This window comes from Bemisia tabaci, chromosome 8 (genome assembly GCF_918797505.1).
Source record: "Bemisia tabaci chromosome 8, PGI_BMITA_v3".
Taxonomy (NCBI): Eukaryota; Metazoa; Arthropoda; class Insecta; order Hemiptera; family Aleyrodidae; genus Bemisia; species Bemisia tabaci.
This window is the reverse complement of record NC_092800.1, coordinates 24,850,790-24,870,162: the sequence shown is the minus strand read 5'-3', so window position 1 is coordinate 24,870,162 and position 19,373 is coordinate 24,850,790. Positions and strand designations below refer to the sequence as shown.

The 19,373-nt window shown below is 34.9% G+C and overlaps 2 protein-coding genes across 7 annotated transcripts in view; one reads left to right on the top strand and one right to left on the bottom strand.

The window, feature by feature from the left end:
- Positions 1-1,493: 1,493 nt before the first annotated feature.
- On the bottom strand, positions 1,494-19,367 carry LOC109032602 (senecionine N-oxygenase). Of its 6 annotated transcripts, XM_072303174.1 has the most exons (12): positions 18,423-19,367; positions 17,701-17,778; positions 14,964-15,039; positions 11,164-11,375; positions 10,214-10,358; positions 9,504-9,625; positions 7,817-7,994; positions 6,940-7,090; positions 6,099-6,262; positions 3,525-5,202; positions 2,231-2,393; positions 1,494-1,752 (listed from the first exon to the last, which is right to left on the bottom strand). In XM_072303174.1, exons 4-10 carry the CDS (start codon positions 11,355-11,357, stop codon positions 4,885-4,887), a joined length of 1,272 nt encoding a protein of 423 aa, XP_072159275.1. In that variant the 5' UTR covers positions 11,358-11,375; positions 14,964-15,039; positions 17,701-17,778; positions 18,423-19,367; the 3' UTR covers positions 1,494-1,752; positions 2,231-2,393; positions 3,525-4,884. The 6 variants fall into 6 exon arrangements, with proteins under 6 accessions (XP_072159275.1, XP_072159274.1, XP_072159273.1 ...); XM_072303173.1 differs by having other exon boundaries at positions 14,964-17,778; XM_072303172.1 differs by lacking the exons at positions 14,964-15,039; positions 17,701-17,778; positions 18,423-19,367 and adding an exon at positions 14,130-14,252.
- The window catches only part of LOC109032600 (uncharacterized), a 43,755-nt gene continuing 33,279 nt past the window's right edge, over positions 8,898-19,373 (top strand). Inside the window, exon 1 of the mRNA XM_019044823.2 lies at positions 8,898-9,070. Coding sequence (XP_018900368.2) covers positions 9,064-9,070 — 7 coding nt within the window. The 5' untranslated portion in view covers positions 8,898-9,063. The remainder of the gene's footprint in view (positions 9,071-19,373) is intronic.

Genomic DNA, 19,373 nt, shown 5'->3' with positions numbered 1-19,373 from the left:
TACAGAAAGTTGGCGTGGGTATAGTGTCGGTATTTTCAGTTTTTTTTTGTTTTTTGTAAACCTCTTTTATGCCACTATTCCTTCTCCCTAATTTCATAAAGATAAGTTAAAAAAGATTTTAAAAAAGTGCGAAATTTTCCCGAGCATTCCCTGTGAGGAATTAAACCATGATTATTACATTATATTTCCTGCCAGTACCTAGCTGCTTCGAAAACTTGCTCATCGTTAAGTACCTAATTGTCTATTTTTTACATGAAGTCCAAAATAGTATTTTTTGAATTGCAAACACTTTTTGACTATATTTTATTATCAACTTATATATCAAATTTTGCTATCTTACTATCTTTTCTAAGCTGTTTCTTGACTTCTGGCATTTCAAGTAAGTAACTGTGAAAGTTAAAATCATGTGGAACAAAAAACTTTTAATCTGAAAGCCTGCACAGGTATGAACAATATAAATAGGTAGCATGCTAAATGAACTGATAATCCGGTCATAAGGCAAAGTTAAGAAAAAAACTCTAACTAAGTATCCACACTTGATGGCGTTTACTAACAAAAATATGAGATTACATCACAAGTAGAGAGCTCTGTACTGTCATTACCTAAAACTAGAAAAAATGAACTAAATCACAAAACACATTTACAGGAAAAATACATAAAATATCATTATATTACAAAATGCATATAAACATATAAAAGAGAAAAAACACTAAGACATAGCCTGAACTGTAACAAGGTGGTGAAATGGTGCTGGGTTCACACCATTTCACAGGAAAAACAAAGGCAGAAAGTTCTAAAAATTTTAATTTGAGTCACAAAATACGCAATTACAGAAAAAATACATAGGTGTAAACATAAAAGAGAATAACACTTAAGAAATGGCCTGAACTGTACGTAACAAGGTGAAATGGACACCATTTCGCAGGGAAAACAAAGCCAAAAAGTTCCAAAAATTTCAATTAGAGTAAAACATTTTGAGCTCTAATGGGTACCAATACAAGACTGAGAAGGGAGGGAGGTTGTTCAGCTCAGGCAGCTTGCATTGGAATATTAAGTAGAGGTCACGCCGAGAGATGTATAACGTTTTGGGTCTTTTTAGACCATCTCAGTAGATCACACTTATCAGTGAACCCAACTTAGCATACTGCAAAATCCAATACGACATCGACATATTCATGACGGCGTTTCAATGCAGTCTTGGATACAGACTAATGAGTTTGATCTACTGATATAGCCTAAAAAGCTCCAAAACTTTATAGATCTCTCGACATGACCTCAACTTAGTATTCCAATGCAAGCTGCCTGAGCTTAACACTCTCCTCTCTTATTCTTGTACTGGTACTCATTAGAGCTCAAACTTCTTAACGCTAATAGAAATTTTTAGAACTTTATGGCTTTGTTTTTCCCCAAAACGGTATGAACCCAGAACCATTTTACCTCCTTGTTTGGGTAATTTATTTGATTTCATACTAGGATAATTCAATTTGAATTAATTCATTTGATTATATAAAAAGGTTTATTTATTTTTATAAAGTATATTTATATGCATATAAAATACAATTAATAACAACTGTACAACAATTACACTGACATTGGAGAATTATACATAATCTGCCGCCCTTGCAGGAGCTCGACGCCGATTTTTTCCTTCTGTCACCAAACGTTTGTTAGCATTCCTAAGCCAATTCTCGACAATTACCTTAAAGGAATTTGATGTGTACTCATGGTATTGGGGGTTTGCTCGTACAACATCTGTAACAAACAGGAGAAGGTATATGTAGGAGGGCACATGAACAACAGCAATTTTTGTACTTCAATACAGTTTCATTGTTATTGAGGTTGACACTCTCTGACACATCAGTATCTGATATCATCCAGTAACTATGTTTACACCAAAAATACTGATTACTACACATCTTGGATTAATTATTCAGCACTCAAAACTATGGGCTGATGAGTCCTATCAGCTTTTATTTTCCGCACCGACATGAAAAGTGCCTTTACTCTTAATTTCATTTATATGAACAAAACAGACAAAGCTTCATTCTATGCATTTTATATCATAAAGTATTTTCTTATTGTCATACGCAAGATTTCATAATCAAATGAAGCCTTTAACTTTACACTCAACTACTGCCCCCCCCCCCCTTCTCCGACAACGTAGAATTCGAGGAGACATCTCTCAAATGAGGTCTATTCGGATGAAAGGAAAAATAAAAGTGTAACTTACTCAGGGTCATATCACATATCAGCAGAGGTTGAAAGGCTTTGTTGTTCGGGCCCTCCCCTTGGTAACTATATTCCAGAGCCGCTCGATTACTCAAGAGAGTTCTTAGTACTTCTCGAATGATGTCTCCGGGCTTCGACCCTCCCAGCTGCAAAAGACCCTGGAACTGATGAAACAAATCAAAAAAATGTTAAAGGAGTTTTGATGTTACAATTAAAAATTCAGTAAATTCAAGAAAATATTCTGTTCTCGACTCAAGGATAAATCTTTTTTAGGAAAAGGAATTATCAAAAACTTATCTTTTTTAGACAATTTAAGCTGATTTTATTTAGTTGAGATATCACATTTTGCGTGTTAATTAACTAAATTAATTGAAAAAAGAGAGTCTTGCTTTTGAATAGATATTGTTTATTAAAAGTTTAGTGGATGTACATTTCGGACATCAAGTCCATCCTCAGCACTTAAACACAGAATTATACAGTAAGAACATGGGTAGTGGATGAAATGTCACGATGCATTACAATTAAAACAGGAACAATTGGACGTATTTCTATCAAACAGATATATGTGCAGGTGAGAAATATGGGGTGTGCTTTAGAAAGCTGCATAAGAAACAATGTAAAAGTGGGCGCGATTACTTTTAAAGAATTGGAAAAGCGGGATTTTAAATTCCCCATCTCTCCCTCGCGCCACAGCTCGATCATTGCCGCTGACGTCACTGGCGCTTTATTATTCTCATTCACTCTCACGACCAGAGAACTAACGAGCGTACCCCATATTTCTCACCTGAACATAAACCTGTTTGATAGAAATATGTCCAATTGAGAAAAGGAAGAGTTACAAGCAAAAAAAGTGCGCAGTTATTAAATAAATAGGTAGCTAATCGAAGCTATTCATGTCCGACATGTACATTCACTGAACTCTTAATAAACACCATGTGTGCAAAGGCAAGACTTTCTCTCTTTTTCCAATTTGATCTCTGCATCAGTTTGCTCATTACTTGAAGTATTAGCATGACCGAGCAGAGGTCAAAGATCTCGTGGGGTAAAAAAAAGAAAACAAGCTCAGATGGGGGGCAGGTTTCGGCCTGATTACTCAATAATCACACAACAATATCTATTCGAATTCTCAAAACACTTTTTAAACTCATGTGACATCTTTCGTTCAGTGTATCATGTCCTCTTAGATTTCTTTTCTCTCACAAACCTACAGAACTAGTGTGTCATGAAGAGAGAAAATAGAATATTATATACTAAAAATAAGAAAAATTAAATTCAAATAACATGTATACACTCACAAACAATTTCCTGGTCTCTGTGTTTGAATTCTTCAAGAAATTCTCGAGAGCCTCAACTTCAGCAGAAGACTTGCATGGGAGGCCTGCAGGGTATATATTAGGGAGACTGATTATCTGTGCTTTGTTGGCGCTTCGCCCTATCAGATTGACTGATTTTGCTGTCGCTTTGAGGTACGCAACATCCTTCAGAAGATGGCCTAGTTTGTCCTCCAGAGATTTCATCTCTCCTGCAAGGAATTCAACATGAATCAATTAGAGGAGTGCAAAAACAAAGAAAAATTAACTAAATTTTATAATTACATTTAAATTAATAAATATAAGGAAAATATTCAATAACCATTAGTAAGAGCAAGATAGGGATGGAAGAATATATTTAATAATATTTAAGTGCTGTTTTTATGACATTTTGCCACTAGTGAACACAAAATTAACTTCCAAAGCCTCCAGATCCCTTGCATACAATTTGATGCATGTCTCCCTTGACCCCGCCACGTAAGGGAGATGGGAGAACCTTGTACGTCAAGGGAGACTCCTCCAAGAAAGGGAGGTCAGGAGAAAAGGAATCTTAAAGAGCAGTCTGTGCAAATTCAAATTCGGTTTTAATAAATCTCAAAAATTAATTTTACCTGTTCTTTTGTTGTTCCCCCAACTACAATTAGCAGTTAGAACTTTGTAATTAACGATTTTCAAAAATTACGAGTGGAAGTAAAAAGGATAAATCAAAAAGAGGTACCTAGGTAACATTTTTAAATTTTATTACACCGAAGGATGGTCAATATTAATGAGAAAATAGTTGTCTGGAAGAGAGCACCAAGAACAAACAAAAAAATTAAAAATAAAATATGATTCCATACTTTATAACAAATTCAGAATATTTTAAGTCTTCAATAATACTGTAAAAAACAAATCAAAGGGTAAACAGATAGGTTTTTAAATGAACTTATAATTGTTATTTGTGATGCAGCAGGGAAGAATGTGCTTGCAGGAGTAAACCTAAACTCAAATTGTTCGCTTCCGCAAACAAACTAGAATAGGATCCGAAATACTGATTTTCGGTTTTCCATGCTAAACACTTTCTAAAATTCTACAGAACATTGGACCTACATTTATGTTTGGTCGAATTACTTAAAATGGTTAGAATCAACTTTATTGCACTTATATATTAACATTTGCACAATTGCTTAAAAAGTTTGAAGCCATTTTTAATTTTAATTCCTGAATAACAATTAATCCTGATAAGCGTTACACGTATATTAACAAGTTTTTTGTATGAAATAGTGTTGTGCTATTTAAACACCTGCGTCTAAGTCTTTAGATAAAATAATGTCATTTTCAGATTTGATTACATTAAAAATGAGATTCATTCAATTCCATCCAGGTTAATTCTACGGAAATTTTCTGCATCTATCACAGTGTAAACATCACTTCTATAATTTAGAAAGTGACTTTTCTTCCTTGAGCTTGAATCTTTATAAATTTTGAACACTACTGGATCATAAATATTTGTGTTCGCAAATTTATGTATGAAATCATGATATTCTTTTATTGCGTTTCCAATATAATGTGGTTTCTTCTGACGGAGTTGTACTTGCGAATTTTCAGCTTGCCACCATTTCAGCATATCCTCCTTGGGGGGAAGCGAAATGTAGCCATTGAGAGTTTTCGTACAAAATTCAGCCTATGGGATAAACAAAAAATGCACGAGTCAATTCACTGGGTGCAAAAGTACAAAAGACAAAGGGGGAGGGAGAAAAGAAAAAAAAGCAAGAATATTAAAAAAATCATTATTATTGAAGTAAAAGAATGATTAAGAGATTTGTGAATAGTTTACTTTCGAATTTCAGAACAAAGATAAGACCGAAAACAACTATGAAACTTACGCAAAGGTTAGGGATGGAAAGCAAGGCTTGTGAATTTTTTTAGGGGGGACAGGAGAGTCGTGTAAGAGACAAAACCTTGTTTTACGAGACTAACAGGCTACCTAGTTGGATCACTTATACTTTTTTAGTAAAAAGTTTGCATTTTTATTTTCCAGTTGCCTATGTTTTTTTTTTATTTATCAACGGAGAACGCAAAAATACATATCACAGTGCAGTGTTTCAAAATCTTCACTCCTATTTTATTTTTTACGATGATAATACTGAAACAAAATCATGGCTCAGAATTTTCACTGAATATGCTTCACATTGAGAAGAAAAATCAGGAAAGTTCTCAAGAAACATTTAGTAATTTTCCAAGTAGAAAATGGGGTATTACCAGTAGTCTGCAACATTGTAAACCCAGACACGCATTTCTGTAGTTTCACCATCCTTACACTCTGCTTTTCTTTCTCATTTGAAAAATTCTTGGTGGAGACAAATTCTTAAAAGGTGATGATAGAATCTTGAAACTTTTAGACACTCTTTTATGGGTTTATAAAGATTCCTATAATATCATTAATTCTTTTTCAATAAATAAAAGTGATGAAATATGCGAGCCAAGGACAAAGGTTACTTGGTTCTGTGTCTATCGAGACTCTTGGTGGCTTATTTCATTCTAAGTTTAACTAGCATTGAAAGATATAGGCTCTTTTACCTGCATTTCAAAGAGTGGAAATAAAAATGATTTGTTCACTAGGCCGATGAAGAACATAGTCGGGATATTAATGTTCACCATATGGAAAAATAAAGGGCTCACAGAATGATCAGTAATTTCCAGACCACATTCTGGAGTTAAGAATGGCATATTCATTTTGTAACCTGGAAAAAAAAGAGGATCACAATTAATCAGAGAGGTCTGCCATGTAAAACATCGATGATGAATTTTCATGGATGTAAAATGATTTCACAATAAAACACAAAATACAACACAATAAAAAAAAAATAAGAGTAAAAATTTCACATTTTTATTTTAATTAAGCACAATTGAGGCACCCGATCTATCGACCAAACAGAAAAATTTTCATCTATACTGGATTTGGTCTCAGCTACTATTCCAACTCTGGTAAATGGGTTACATTTTGTAATTAGGAGCGCTACAATTTCTGGCTCCATTTGAAAACATGTACCAATAGTTTCCTTGCGCACATGAGTATTTTTATGGATGAGACAGAAATTGAAGAGTTTGCCCATAGAATGACGTCTTCGAAAAATATTTATTTAAGCAAAGCTGATTTGGAGCTTTGAGAAAGAGTTTTAGCCCATTTTGGCCTTTCATTCTGCATGGGAGCGTTAGATCATATAAACATGGCGGTGTGTTTCCAAAGAAGCACTGATGCTATATAATTGATATTCAAAACAAGAACCAATTTTACAATATGCCCATTTACAGGCAAACTATTTAATTGTATTTCTTAATTGCAAAATGAAGTCCAAATAATAACAGCAAAGGCAAAAGATTTTTTTCTGGAGCTCAATTCAAAACAGTAAAAATTTACCTGTGCAGTAGAGTATGGCATCAATGTCTGATGTTGATCCGTCAACAAAGTCCACAGAGTCATTATTCAGTCGCAATACATCAGGCTTTTTAGTGACTTTTTCAGGGAAAACAATCTGGTCCATTGTTGGATCATGATGGCTTAAGTAGACCTGAGGTAAACCAACAAAAAATATTGTGCTAGATATTGTCCAATGTAAGCATAAGTGGTTGCCTCGGCAAAAACATTTGATGTCGAATGCATAGTTGGACAGTGCTTGACGCAACTTCAATCACTAATATCTCTGCTTGTATGCATACAATTTGCTTAATTTTTTGGCTTTAGGCCTAAAGTAATCTTCAAGTCAACTTATTCAGTTTTAACAGAATGAGCGGAGAGCTTCTTACTCCTTTTGGATTCAAGGGGTTCCTCCGCAGGTTTTTTTTTCATCAAAAAACGTGATTTTTGGCAGAAATCAACAACTTTACAGGTCTGAAGTATTTTATACAATTTGAATTATTCTGAAGACAAAAAAGCATAACTTTGATATCATTATTTAGGAGATCACATACATTAATCTGTTTCATTTGCTAAAAAAAAGTTGAATAATGAGGCAGTGTTTGCAATAAAGGGTTTGTTTTGCTCCATCATTTTTTTTTTTTCACAAACATAAAAAAAAACGCACCAAATTGATTGAAATCGAGGCTTCTTCAATAGTGGCAAAATCTTAAGGAATCTTTATACGAATTTTTTAACAAAGGATATGTTTCTGAACAAAGCAGAGTTTTCAGACTTCCTGTAATGGTATTTCAGATAAATGTACAGAATTTACTTGGTTCATATTTAAAAGAAGAAGAAAAATTGAGTGTATAAGCAATACACGATGATGAAGACTTACATTTTGTGCTACAGTTGACAGTTCAACACTTAGATCTGTACCAGAGGGCCCAGATCCAATGACTAGAACATTCTTGTCCGTGTAAGGCTCTGGTTTGCGGTAATGATGACTGTGCAACTGAAACCCAGAAAAAACATCCTGACCCTCAATTTTTATGTGATTTGGACAATGAAGATGCCTGAAAACAGAGGGAAAAAGAATGAGTAAAAAGCTACCTAATTGTAAAGCACAGACCTGAAGAGTCACATCTCATTCTTGGCACTACACCACGGATACAGATTAAATACTGGCCAATGAAATAAAAAGGAAAAATTAGGTGTTTCGTTCTAAAAAGAATCTATTAAAAAACGTAGGATTTTTCTGCACTAGGACTGAAAAAAGGGGGAGAGGGAAGAGGTTCAGCAACATCACAATAATGCAAATGTTTTGTAATGGAGATTTTTTATGGTCCAGATAAATGAACATTGAAAGATTTTACTGGCCTTGATGAATGTTACGAGGAGATTCAAATGGGTACAATTATTGTCAGACTGAAGAGAGTTAAAAGACCTTCCAATAAATTTGCATATTTATTTCTACAAGGTAATCTAAAAGTCCTGCACCACCACTTTTAGGGTTTATGCCCCTTTTCAGGGTGACCCCTGGAATTTGGGGGGGGGGGGGGTTCCAAAAGTTGTTTCCTTTAATCTAAGAGCATTCTCAAAATTCAGGTCTCCACCTCAATTTGTTCAAAAGTCTTAAGGCTGATATAGCGAGACTTCTGGATCTCCAAATCTGCTCGTAAATTACATTGAGAATACTTCCTGGTTAAAGGGTAAAAAAGAGTAGCGAGAACATTTCAAATAATAATATAATTAGAAGGGGTAAATCATTTGATATCATTTCCCTCTCATTCCTGTCTCATTGAAATGGACCAGTGCAAAGGAGCAATTGAAGTCATCAATTAAAAAGAAAGATCTGCAACGAGAGATGCTCCCGAGTAAATTTGACCTTGACTTTAATAAAGACCTAGTGACATATTTTCAGCTCTGCCATTCATTCCCTTGCGATTCATCACTGGCTGGGTGTCTGATCTTCCCATAAGATGCAAAAGTGTAAACAAAGAAAGGATGAGTCTTAGTAGAACTCTGATTTTGATTTGTTCCACAAATAATATTGGTTAAAGTGCACGAAAAGCTGAAAAATTTAATTTTATCATGCTTAGTTAATTTCAATGGTTCAAAAACACACTCCAAGCAAATCTTGAAATGAAAGGTAAGCAGATAATGTTATATACAGTCAGAATGTTTGCAATGGTGCCAAACCTTGCTTAAAATAAATTAATGTTAATGGTACCAAATGTGTGAGCTTTTTTCATAGCTAAGTTCTTAAAACTGAAAAATTATAGACAAGGGTTTGATAATAACTGGATAGACTGAAATACAATGACCTACATTTTTCATACCAATTTTCGATAAGAAATTTTATTTGGTGAAGAGTGGTACAATTTTGGAAAGTGGGGTTCACTTCCGGTCAGCAAGGTTCAAATTTAGAGAATTTTGAACATTTACGATGTGCTTAAGGAGAGTTTTGTGCAGTTTATAAAAAAAAAAAAAAAAAAAAAACACATTCTGTTTAGTTTTAATTGATTGTATTTCTTGTGTGCAACTTGCATATTGGGGCTAGTTACAATTTGGTGATTTCTTACCCATTGCATACGAATATTGCATCAAATTCACACTGTTTCTCGCTGTCTTTTGGTAAATCTGTTACTGTGATTCGCCATCGGTTGTTGGGTAACGGCATTACACTGGTGACATGATGGTTAAACTGAAAAAAGACAAAAACTATGAGTAAATCATTCGATAAAGGGTGTGCAGATGTAAAATTTGCTTATTACGGACATGTTGAATTGCAATGAAAAATTTATGCAAGCTAAAAGGAAATAGTAAAACTACTGACATTATAAACTTGAATAATATAAAAATAAACTTTGAAAACAAATTATTGCTTGAAATTTTCACAAAACATTATTCATAAAAAGAGGAAAAATCTAAGAAGTTTTCAAGAAATGATGTCAAGTAATTTCCCATTCAAAAAATAAATTATGAAAGGAAGTTGGCAGCATTGCATACCAAGATACACTTTTTTGCAGCATCACAATCAATATGTGATGAGGTTATGGAAAAATTTCAAGTATTAAGTAAGGCATTTTGGCGGACTTTTTCTATAAGATACTCGTGAGACAATATCCCTCTTGAAACATTACAAAGGAATTTCAGAGAAAGACATCAATATAACCACACCCTTTTTCGCAGAGCATGAGTAGCTATGCTAAAAGGTTTGATTCTACCACTTTTTAAAAACCTTGATTCATGATGAACAGATAATTGTCAGAATATATACCTACAGACAAACCTTTATTTTTTCAATAAGCTCAAAATGTTTAGCAAACTGTTCTAAGTAGCGAACTATGTCAGCAGCGTTTAGATATGAAATCCCTTCGTGAGTCTTGTCGTAGGGGAACCCAAAGTATTCCATCGTCTCTTTTGGCAAATTCGTTCTGCAATAAAGACAAAATGGGTTAAAAGAGGAGGCACATAGTTTAGCAGAGACAGAAAACTATGGAAAATACACTGATTCTTTTATCCTTTACTCCCTGCAAAATGTAAAAAATAAAAGGAAAGAAAATCAGTTGAATCAGATGCTATCAAAAAAATTGTAACAAGGGTGGAAACAGTGCCAAATTACGACTGAGTTGGAATGATTTCTAAATGTATTGATTATTTTTATTCGAAAGAATACAAACATTTGAAAAGAACAGAAAAATTAAATTTGAACTTAATACTAAGAAGCAATTGCAAAGCAATTTACGAATAAAGTTTTCCTTATGCTGAATAAGGCCGACTAACCTTAATGCTATTAGAGTCCCTTTATACCCAGACTCAAGACAACTCAATTTTGGTTGGCCATAGTGTCACAAAAGTGTGCAACCAAACAAACGATATTGAGGAATAAGATAGGGAATCATGCGATGTCTGTCATCCAAAACCAACAATATCAACAAAACTGATCAAAACTTGACGAAAGAAATTGCAATAAAATAAAATGAGACTGATTTATGAATAATTCCTTAATCTATTTTCATTTTGGTGCAATGCCTTGATGAATCACAATTAGGCTATGTTTTCATAAATTTTGTTCATATTCGAGCCACCATCTTGGTGCACACATTTGTGACATGAGCTAGAGCCAATCAGAATTGGATTTTTTTAGGCCACTTTAAGCCCAACCAGAATCGAGTTGTCTTAACTCTGGGTATAAAAGGACTCTAAATGCTATGAGGGATAAAGAAGTGGAAAAAATACCTTAGAGATTTGTACATGCTTGAATGGATTGGTAGACCATATTTATCCTTGAATTGTTCCTCAGTATAAACCCAAGTACCACCTACTGAGTCAGTTCGCTCAAATATTGTGAAGTCTGCCCCAGGCATGTCCTCTACTAGTCTGCGGCCAACGACCAGGCCAGCTGCTCCAGCCCCTATGACAGCAATTTGCATTGCTCGATCTTTTAATCACTGTTTTTACAAATGAAAAACCAATATTAGATTCAAAATTAGGACAAAATAATGTTTAAGATAGCCGATTGAAAATTGAATCTTTCACAAGCTTTTCACGGTAACTACATTAAAGTATATTGATAACTTAAAGAACCTGAGATAAGGTAATGTGATCTGAGGAAGATTTTATTAAAAAATGCAATATAAGTTGACTGATATTCCTGCGGAACTGTGAGGGCTCAAGATTTTAGATTATTAGATATCAATTACGGTAGCACTAGACGGTCAGTTAAAGGAGGTAGGATTAACTTCCTATTGAATAGTCATTCGCTTAACAATACTTAAATGACATGTTAGGGTAGTATCAGCTTAACGTATGAGAATGAAGCAATGTCTTGAGTGGTTTGCATGGACTCATTTTAATCAAATAATGCCTAATGTGACACAGTGCTTGATGAGAACTTCAATGATATCATGATGCAATAACTTTGGATACTAAAGTCAGAAACGTTTAAATATCTGAATTTTGAAGTACATTCACTGTTTCTGAAATATTAGAGTACGGTCAGCTCTTCTGAATACTTTGAAAAATAAGAAAGAGAGCATAATATGTTATGAAACATAGTGCATGTTGTGGCCACTTGTAAAAAATTATTTTCTCCTAAAAATCTGGACTAATTTTTAAGACCGGTTGATGATAATGCTATCTGACCTATTTGTTCCCTAAATTGCTTTCAGATTTTGACAAAATCTGATTCCAACTCGGTCTTCACAGGATTACTTAGGAATTCTGCAAAACTTCAGTGGAAGTGCAATTAGGTACCAACATAAATTTTAGACAAATTTGCGGTTAATTTTAATTGAACTGCTCACAGAGAGAAGCTTCAGAAATTCAGAGGAAGTTTTTAATTAGTTTAGCATTCATCTTCAAGAGGATTTTAGTTTTTCTGTACTGCAAAGGATCAGAAAACTTTAGTGCTCATGTTCTTATCAGCGACGATATAATATTACACTTTGTAGAGATTCAGCGAGGGTTTCTGAAGAGAAAAGTGTGAATCCTTTTTCTCCAAATCTGTGCTTTATGCCCAATTCACTCTATCGAGCTTTTTATTCAACTCTTCGATGCAATTTGTTATAATGAAAAGTTAAGCCCAATCCACACTATCAAACTTTTCATCCAACTCTAGGATGCAACTTGTTGAATGAAAAGTTGCACAGTCTGATACAGATGAGAGAAAATGACAATTTGATGAAAAATTGAAGGGAAAAGTGAACGAAAAGTTGGAGCGAAATCTTTCGAGTGACAAGAGCCGAAGCTGTCTCTTCCAGAACTGCAGGCTGATGACGGTATCACACTGCAACGATAATTAAATCAAATTTTTTTGCGTCCAACTTTCATTCCAACTTTTCGTTCAATTATGTCAGATGAAAAGTTTGATAGTGTAAATTGGGCTTTAGAAGTGTGATACTGATGCAACAATTTGATACAAAATTGAACAGAAACTTGAATGTGACGTCACATTAAACCTTCCGTTCAATTATGTCAAATGAAAAGTTTGATAAAGTGAATTGGGTCAATGAATGATCTCTTTGGGTAGGATGGAAGTACTCTCTAGTACTTACGAGGTAGGTGGTTACCTAGAATCAGAAATTCATACTTGTGCAAGTTGAACTGATTGTGAGAGTGAGCATAAACGCGAACAATACCATGCAAATACAGCGTCATGAATTGCAGAAACGATCTGCACAATGAATTCAGTTACACCGTCCACTGATACGAGATTTCCAGACTGATAACTATTAACTAAACGATTTTTGTGGAGAGTGGAGACAAAAAAAAGTAAAAAGTCGGGGGAACTACGAAGTACGAACCACCATAAGAGCAATTGGTAAAATAGGTTATGTTCGTTTGTTTGTTTTTTTTTTTAATTCTCAGTGGTGCCCCAGAAGAAAAATAAACGAGTGACGGATAGTATGAGAATTTTGGAATAGTTTGGGCTTTGAAAAAAATATAATATTGCAGAATATTTTATTATGGAATGCACAAGACTCATTGGGTTCACCTCAAGAGTGAAGTAACGTGGGATTCGGAAAGAAATCCAAAACCAATGAGAGAAACTCGATTTTGAAGGGGTTGCAAACTTGTAACTTTTAGCGCATAAATACGAATTAAAAGCGGGAAAGTTTAATATTGCGCTCTTTTCACGGAGGGTTTTTCGACTCTGAAAAATGTATCTTAATCACTATGTTCCTCCTTGATACAGCGTCGCTCAGTGCAGTTTCATCTCTAACTTACCTTCCCCGAGCGAGTAAAATGCAAACTTGACATACATAGCGATGCGCACTACTATGATTTTTACATCACTTTGGTGGCTAATATTAATTTCCGTGGGCAAGGCAAGTGCTCCTAAAAATTTCGAATGACAAAAAAATTTGATTGCTGTTTTATTTTTTTTTTTTTTTTTGATAAGTCTTTCCTATGCGATCCAAAAAAAATGAAAAATTTAAAAAATTAAAAATAAAAAATACATACAAAAATTTAAAAAAAGGAAATGTAATCGGTTGTGTAACATCTGTAGGGAAAGGGGAAGAGAATAACGACAAACTAGCTAGATCAGAGGAGCGTGTACATACTTGAGAAGAACAAGGAGGCAAGTGATGGTGCGTAACCATAGATACATACATATGCAATATACAAGCGCAATCGTTCAACATCTATTAACTATAATAAAAAAAAAATTGCCCAATTTCACTGATTTTAAACGCGCCTACCTGTGCTGCTCTTGTAGTGATTGTAACCAGGGCCGGATTTAGGGGGTGGCCACATGTGCCGCGGCCCATGGCGGCAAATTTAGGGGGCGGCAAATTTTGCAATTTTTGTAAATGTAGCTATAAAGAAAAATCGAATTCAGAGAAAACATTACAAACGAGAAAAAGTGACAAAATCTCTCATTTCCCGAGAGTATATCTCTAATTTCGTCGTCTTTCTATGATACAACAGACAGCACCTTTAATTAGTCGAGTTAAGACTAAGAGAGACTAAGAGACGAACACAGAATTTGGTCTGGAATGGCGCGCCGCGCGGCGCGGAGAGCAATGATGACGAGAACTTGAGATGAACAGGAGAAACCCTCAGCGCGGTGCGGCGCGGCGGTCGGCATGTAACACATATTAGCGCCTACAAGATTGCATTAATACTTCACGCATTGCGTCAGACAGCACGGTCGCTGCGGTCAGCAGCGGGCGGCGCGGCGTGGAACGCATAGCGCCTACAAGGCTGCATGAATACTTCACGCATTACGTCAAACTTAGTGCGTGCAGTACTGCAGCAGCGGTCGGCGTGAAACGCATATCGCATACAAGACTGTAGGAATACTTCACGCATTGCGCTAAACATAGTGCGGTCAGCGCACCGCAGCGCGGCGGCGCAAGTTAAAATTATTAAAGCACATTTATGTTTGTTTTTTCATAATATTTTCGTTCATATCATGTAAATGGAAGGCCTTGTTCACACAGAGATAGGTTTACGGAACTTAACTTTTCAAAAACTAAACAAGCAGAGATATCCAACACAAAGTGTTGATATGGCGCGTCAATAATTCGTACCTTGGATGTTGCACACTTGTCACAATAAAGGAGCCAAAAAATCCTGTCATATCTCTAAGGCACTCAGGTTTGTGATCTAAAACAAATGTGTACACAGTTATTGTAAAAATGAGACGATTTTATTAACATTATATTTATAGACTACATAAAAACTGGACATATATGAGAAAATGATACATTGTTTATTTATAAAAGAATACTGAATGAAAAATTTAAAAGATATAAATTTTAATAAATATTTGTAAAATTTACAAGTTATCAATTTGTTATGAAGTTAAGAATTTGTACTGATAAAAATTGGAGAAGTGTGTCATTAATAATCTATTTCCATTCTAGAGTTGGATGCATTTACATAGACAGCTTCTTGAAATAAGGAAATTTTCGTGTCAAATATTTTGACTCTGCGGCCAATATGCTCTTTCTGAATTATATTAACATTGGCGTTCCATAAAATAAGATTAAGTTTATTATCAGCATAATCTGTAAGTGTTACTGCTCTGCGTTCATATGGTTTCTGATATGTATTTATGCCGGAGGAAGCAGAAAATACTTCAGTAACAGTGCCTTCGACATGAACAATAGTATTTTGGGGAATCAAGTTATTATTAATGTCTTCAAATGCAGCAAAATTGTGAGTGACATCAGGCAAATTGACCTTGTTTTTGCTGACTCGTTCGATTTGTGTTTTCTGGGACGCAATTAATTCATAGGGATGACTTGTTTTATTAAAGAGTGGTGCAGCAGGCTTTACTATTGCCTTCGATATTTGATAACTTTCATTCAATTCTAAAATTGAGGCTAATTTTTCAGCTTGTTCATTGAATCCTGTTAACAGAATGGGCCTGTTGCAAACTTTTGCTAGAGCAGAATGAAGAGTTGTTTCCTATAGATAATGCCTCAAAAATCACGATGAGCGCATCGGCAAAGTCTGAAATGCACTCATAAATTCACAATCTGCGTAAGAAATTTGCGTTATTTTGAGCTTCCCGCTTCAAAAACGATACTACTGCACAGGTGAACATTTTGTTAGATGAGTCCCTCCATCGTCGGCAATATTCATCATGGCCGACGCTTGCGCAGTTCCGCGAGTAATTCGAGGAGAGTTCAAGATCAATTAAGGCGGGCGAGGAAAATATAAACGTAAACACGCCGATTGTTATCTGATTTAATCCTGTTCAGATGTTATCTCGTCCCATCACACGTGTTTTGGCGGACTGGCGTCGGCCATGATGAGTATTGCCGCCAATGGAACGGCTCCTCTAACAAAATGTTCACCTGTACCGTAGTATCGTTTTCGAAGCGGGAAGCTCAAAAAACCGCAAATTTCTTAGGCAGATTGTGAAGTTGTGAGTGCATTTCAGACTTTACCGATGCGCTTATCGTGATTTTGGAGGCATTATCTGTAAGAAACAACTCTTAGTTTTGCTCTAGCAAAAGTTTGCAACAGGCCCATTTGGCCAGACATATCTTGAAGGATGGACTTAATTATTAGTCCATTTTTCTGGGGGCTTTTATAGGAAGCAAGACTGGTAAGCGAGACTACTTTACCAATTATAGGCTTTTGATTTTTGTCTGTGTTAATTTGTGTGATCGGCATGTTTACGTCTACTGCAGACTCATCTAATGTTTATGAAACATAATGTACAATATAAAATAAGAAATGAATTTTGAAAATAGTTACATGAAAAAATGAAGATATAGAAATCAATAGGAAAGAAATGTCATTACAGGAATAAAAACCCATGATACTTGCTGATATTTTAACTCTTCAATAATTATAGAGAAACAGAGGAGAGAGCATGTTATTTAAGAATAGTACATACATTTCATGATTTCTTTGAGCCTGTTTCTGTCCATCAGTGATAAGACACGTAATTACTATTCGTATGATATTGAACATGAATGAAACCAAAAAGGAGGTAACCAGGATAGACGATACTGCCATGCCAAGGAAGAATGTTGTATGAACATTAGGGAGTTGCCTAATTTCCTCCAATAAAATGTTTATTTTTGACGATAATTATCAATATTTTTTCTAGAAATTTGCAGACTTTTATGATGATATTGCAAGCAAAAATACTTGAGAAATTGAAAGAAAAATATTTACAAACTGCCTTGAAATTTAGTGATTTGTCGAAGGAGATTTGGCAATGTCTGGAGGTTCATATGGCGTTTTTCCTTAGCACGGCAGAATAGTGGAGAAAATATTTTGAGGGTGGATTATTTTTGGTCAGGCATATTTTCATTGGTTTGGAAAAGGAGGCTTAATCATTGAACACATCCTCTTAATTTGTGTTAAGGTACAAATAATTAAATGATCTAGACAAGCACATCAGCGATGCACAGTTATGCATAACCACAGTTGATTCATATTTTACATTAATCTATTTCTCTTGAAGCAAAAAGAATATTGTATGTTATATTTTAAAAAAGTAATATTTTGACTGTGAAACTGTAAATATGCGTATTTTGGTTTCAGTGTTTCAAAATTTCTGCAAAAATTTCATATTTTAAAAGGAGACAAAACCAACATCATGGCTTGAAGATTTCATAGAATATTCTTCATAGAAAAAAGGAAAATCATTGAAATTTTGAAACCATGATGTTCAGTAGTTTTCCAAGTAGAAAATAAAATGTGCCAGGAATTCTGCAACGCTGCAAATGGAGATATGTATTGCTGCAGTTACACCATCAACTTACAAGTGTATATTGTATTCGCATTTAAATTTTTTCTTACCGTTAAAATGCCAGGTACTCTTCTTATTGTTATCTTGTTCATCAACTTCGGAGATGACATCGTCAATATCAGTATCTTCTGGAAATATGATTATAAAAGAAAAATACAGATTACGACGGCAAATAATGATTATTATAATGTAAATGATAACATAGTAGGCAGATAGGTGAGATGTGATTTTACACTCTCAATATTGCTCAGATGCAATTTAGAAAGTATCTTGACTAAATTTTCATGAATTATTGAATGCAGAATTAATTTTGAAAGGATTGAATGCAGCAGAGTTGCAAAAGTGACATATCTATGTTTAAAATTTGAGGTGGGATAATGGCGGCTTCTCAAGAGCAACGAGGTAGGCGATCTTTTGCACCAACGAACAGAAGACTGATGGCGAAAAATAACCAATCAGAACCTCCCAAAAAAAAGAATTTGCCTAAAAACGGAACTTCGTGGTTCTGCGCAGATTTACCAGTCAGACACGACATCTCGAGGTGGAAAAAAACTCGCTGAAAGCGAATTTTAGGAATCAACACAACTTGACGTAGAGACATGATTGGCTAAAAAATACAACGGTTTTTGATACATCGGAAAATCAACCAAAAATCGGAGACTGGGCGAAACGCTCAAGGTCGCAGAGGTATAGGGAATCCCATAGCGAAAGCAACGGAACGATTGTAATATCATGGGGAACTCCGTTCCCATGACAAAATCATAGTACTCACGTTTAAAGGGTTTTCTGCTTCGTCATGTTGAAGTTTAAGCACCTTGCGCTGCGGAGTATTTTTCTCGCTTTGGAAGTTTTTTCTTTTTCTTGGCGCTACTTTACGAACCATCTGCAAAAAAATTATTTAGCTAAGATAAGCATTTCACAAAAAAAAATTTAATTCTCATCTTCAAAGCATTGGGGAAAAATTAGATATGAAGAAAAACTTATGGCTTGTTGATAGAGGATTGAAAAATACAATGTTAAATGCCATCCATTATATTACCTACATGCTGCCGATAACAAATAATGCAGGAGGAGTTTTATTTGGAAAATCATCAAAGGTTTTGGAAGAATCAATTCATATGTCTTACTTAAGAAAATTATTGAATAGATGAAATTAAAATTAAACGGTCACAATGATTCAATACTATGTGATGGTGCGCTGAGCAACTGTGAGACTGACGAGTTGGCCAGTGAACCAGTGAGCTCTGGGCATCGCTACACAACTGGCTTAACCGCAACAACGCAATTGCTGGAATAGCGGCTGGATGTCTACTTTTTTGTCATACTCATGATGGCATCATGCAATTTCGTACTTTTAAGTCGGCTGAGATTAACAATGCATCTAAAACGATACCTCAACAATGGTATTGATCAAGTCTGGTTGTTTACTGTGGTATAATTGATATACAAACCTAGTACTGACATGTATGTTTCGAATAAGTTTCACTTAACCCCATGATAGAAACTTGTATCAAAATTTCCAAAGTATACAGCATGATCCATCACTTAGATTGAAAATAGCCCCAATATTGATATGTTCAGTAATTAGTGACGTGAACCAAATGGGCTTCCTTCCAAGAAGGGGTTACGGGACTTTGGTCTAATTGTCACATTAAATAAATAAGATGATGAAAAATTTTGATTCTTCATTCAAGGTGATATTGCCCGGTGGATTGAAGGTAAT

Coding starts and splice junctions, on each gene's coding strand:
- LOC109032602 (XM_072303173.1), bottom strand. CDS start 11,357: ATGCAAATTGCTGTCATAGGGGCTGGAGCAGCTGGCCTGGTCGTTGGC. Junction 10,359..11,163: donor AGCATGTACAAATCTCTAAG/GTATTTTTTCCA, acceptor TCTTTATTGCAG/AACGAATTTGCCAAAAGAGA. Junction 5,203..6,098: donor TTCCACTCTTTGAAATGCAG/GTAAAAGAGCCT, acceptor TTTATCCCATAG/GCTGAATTTTGTACGAAAAC.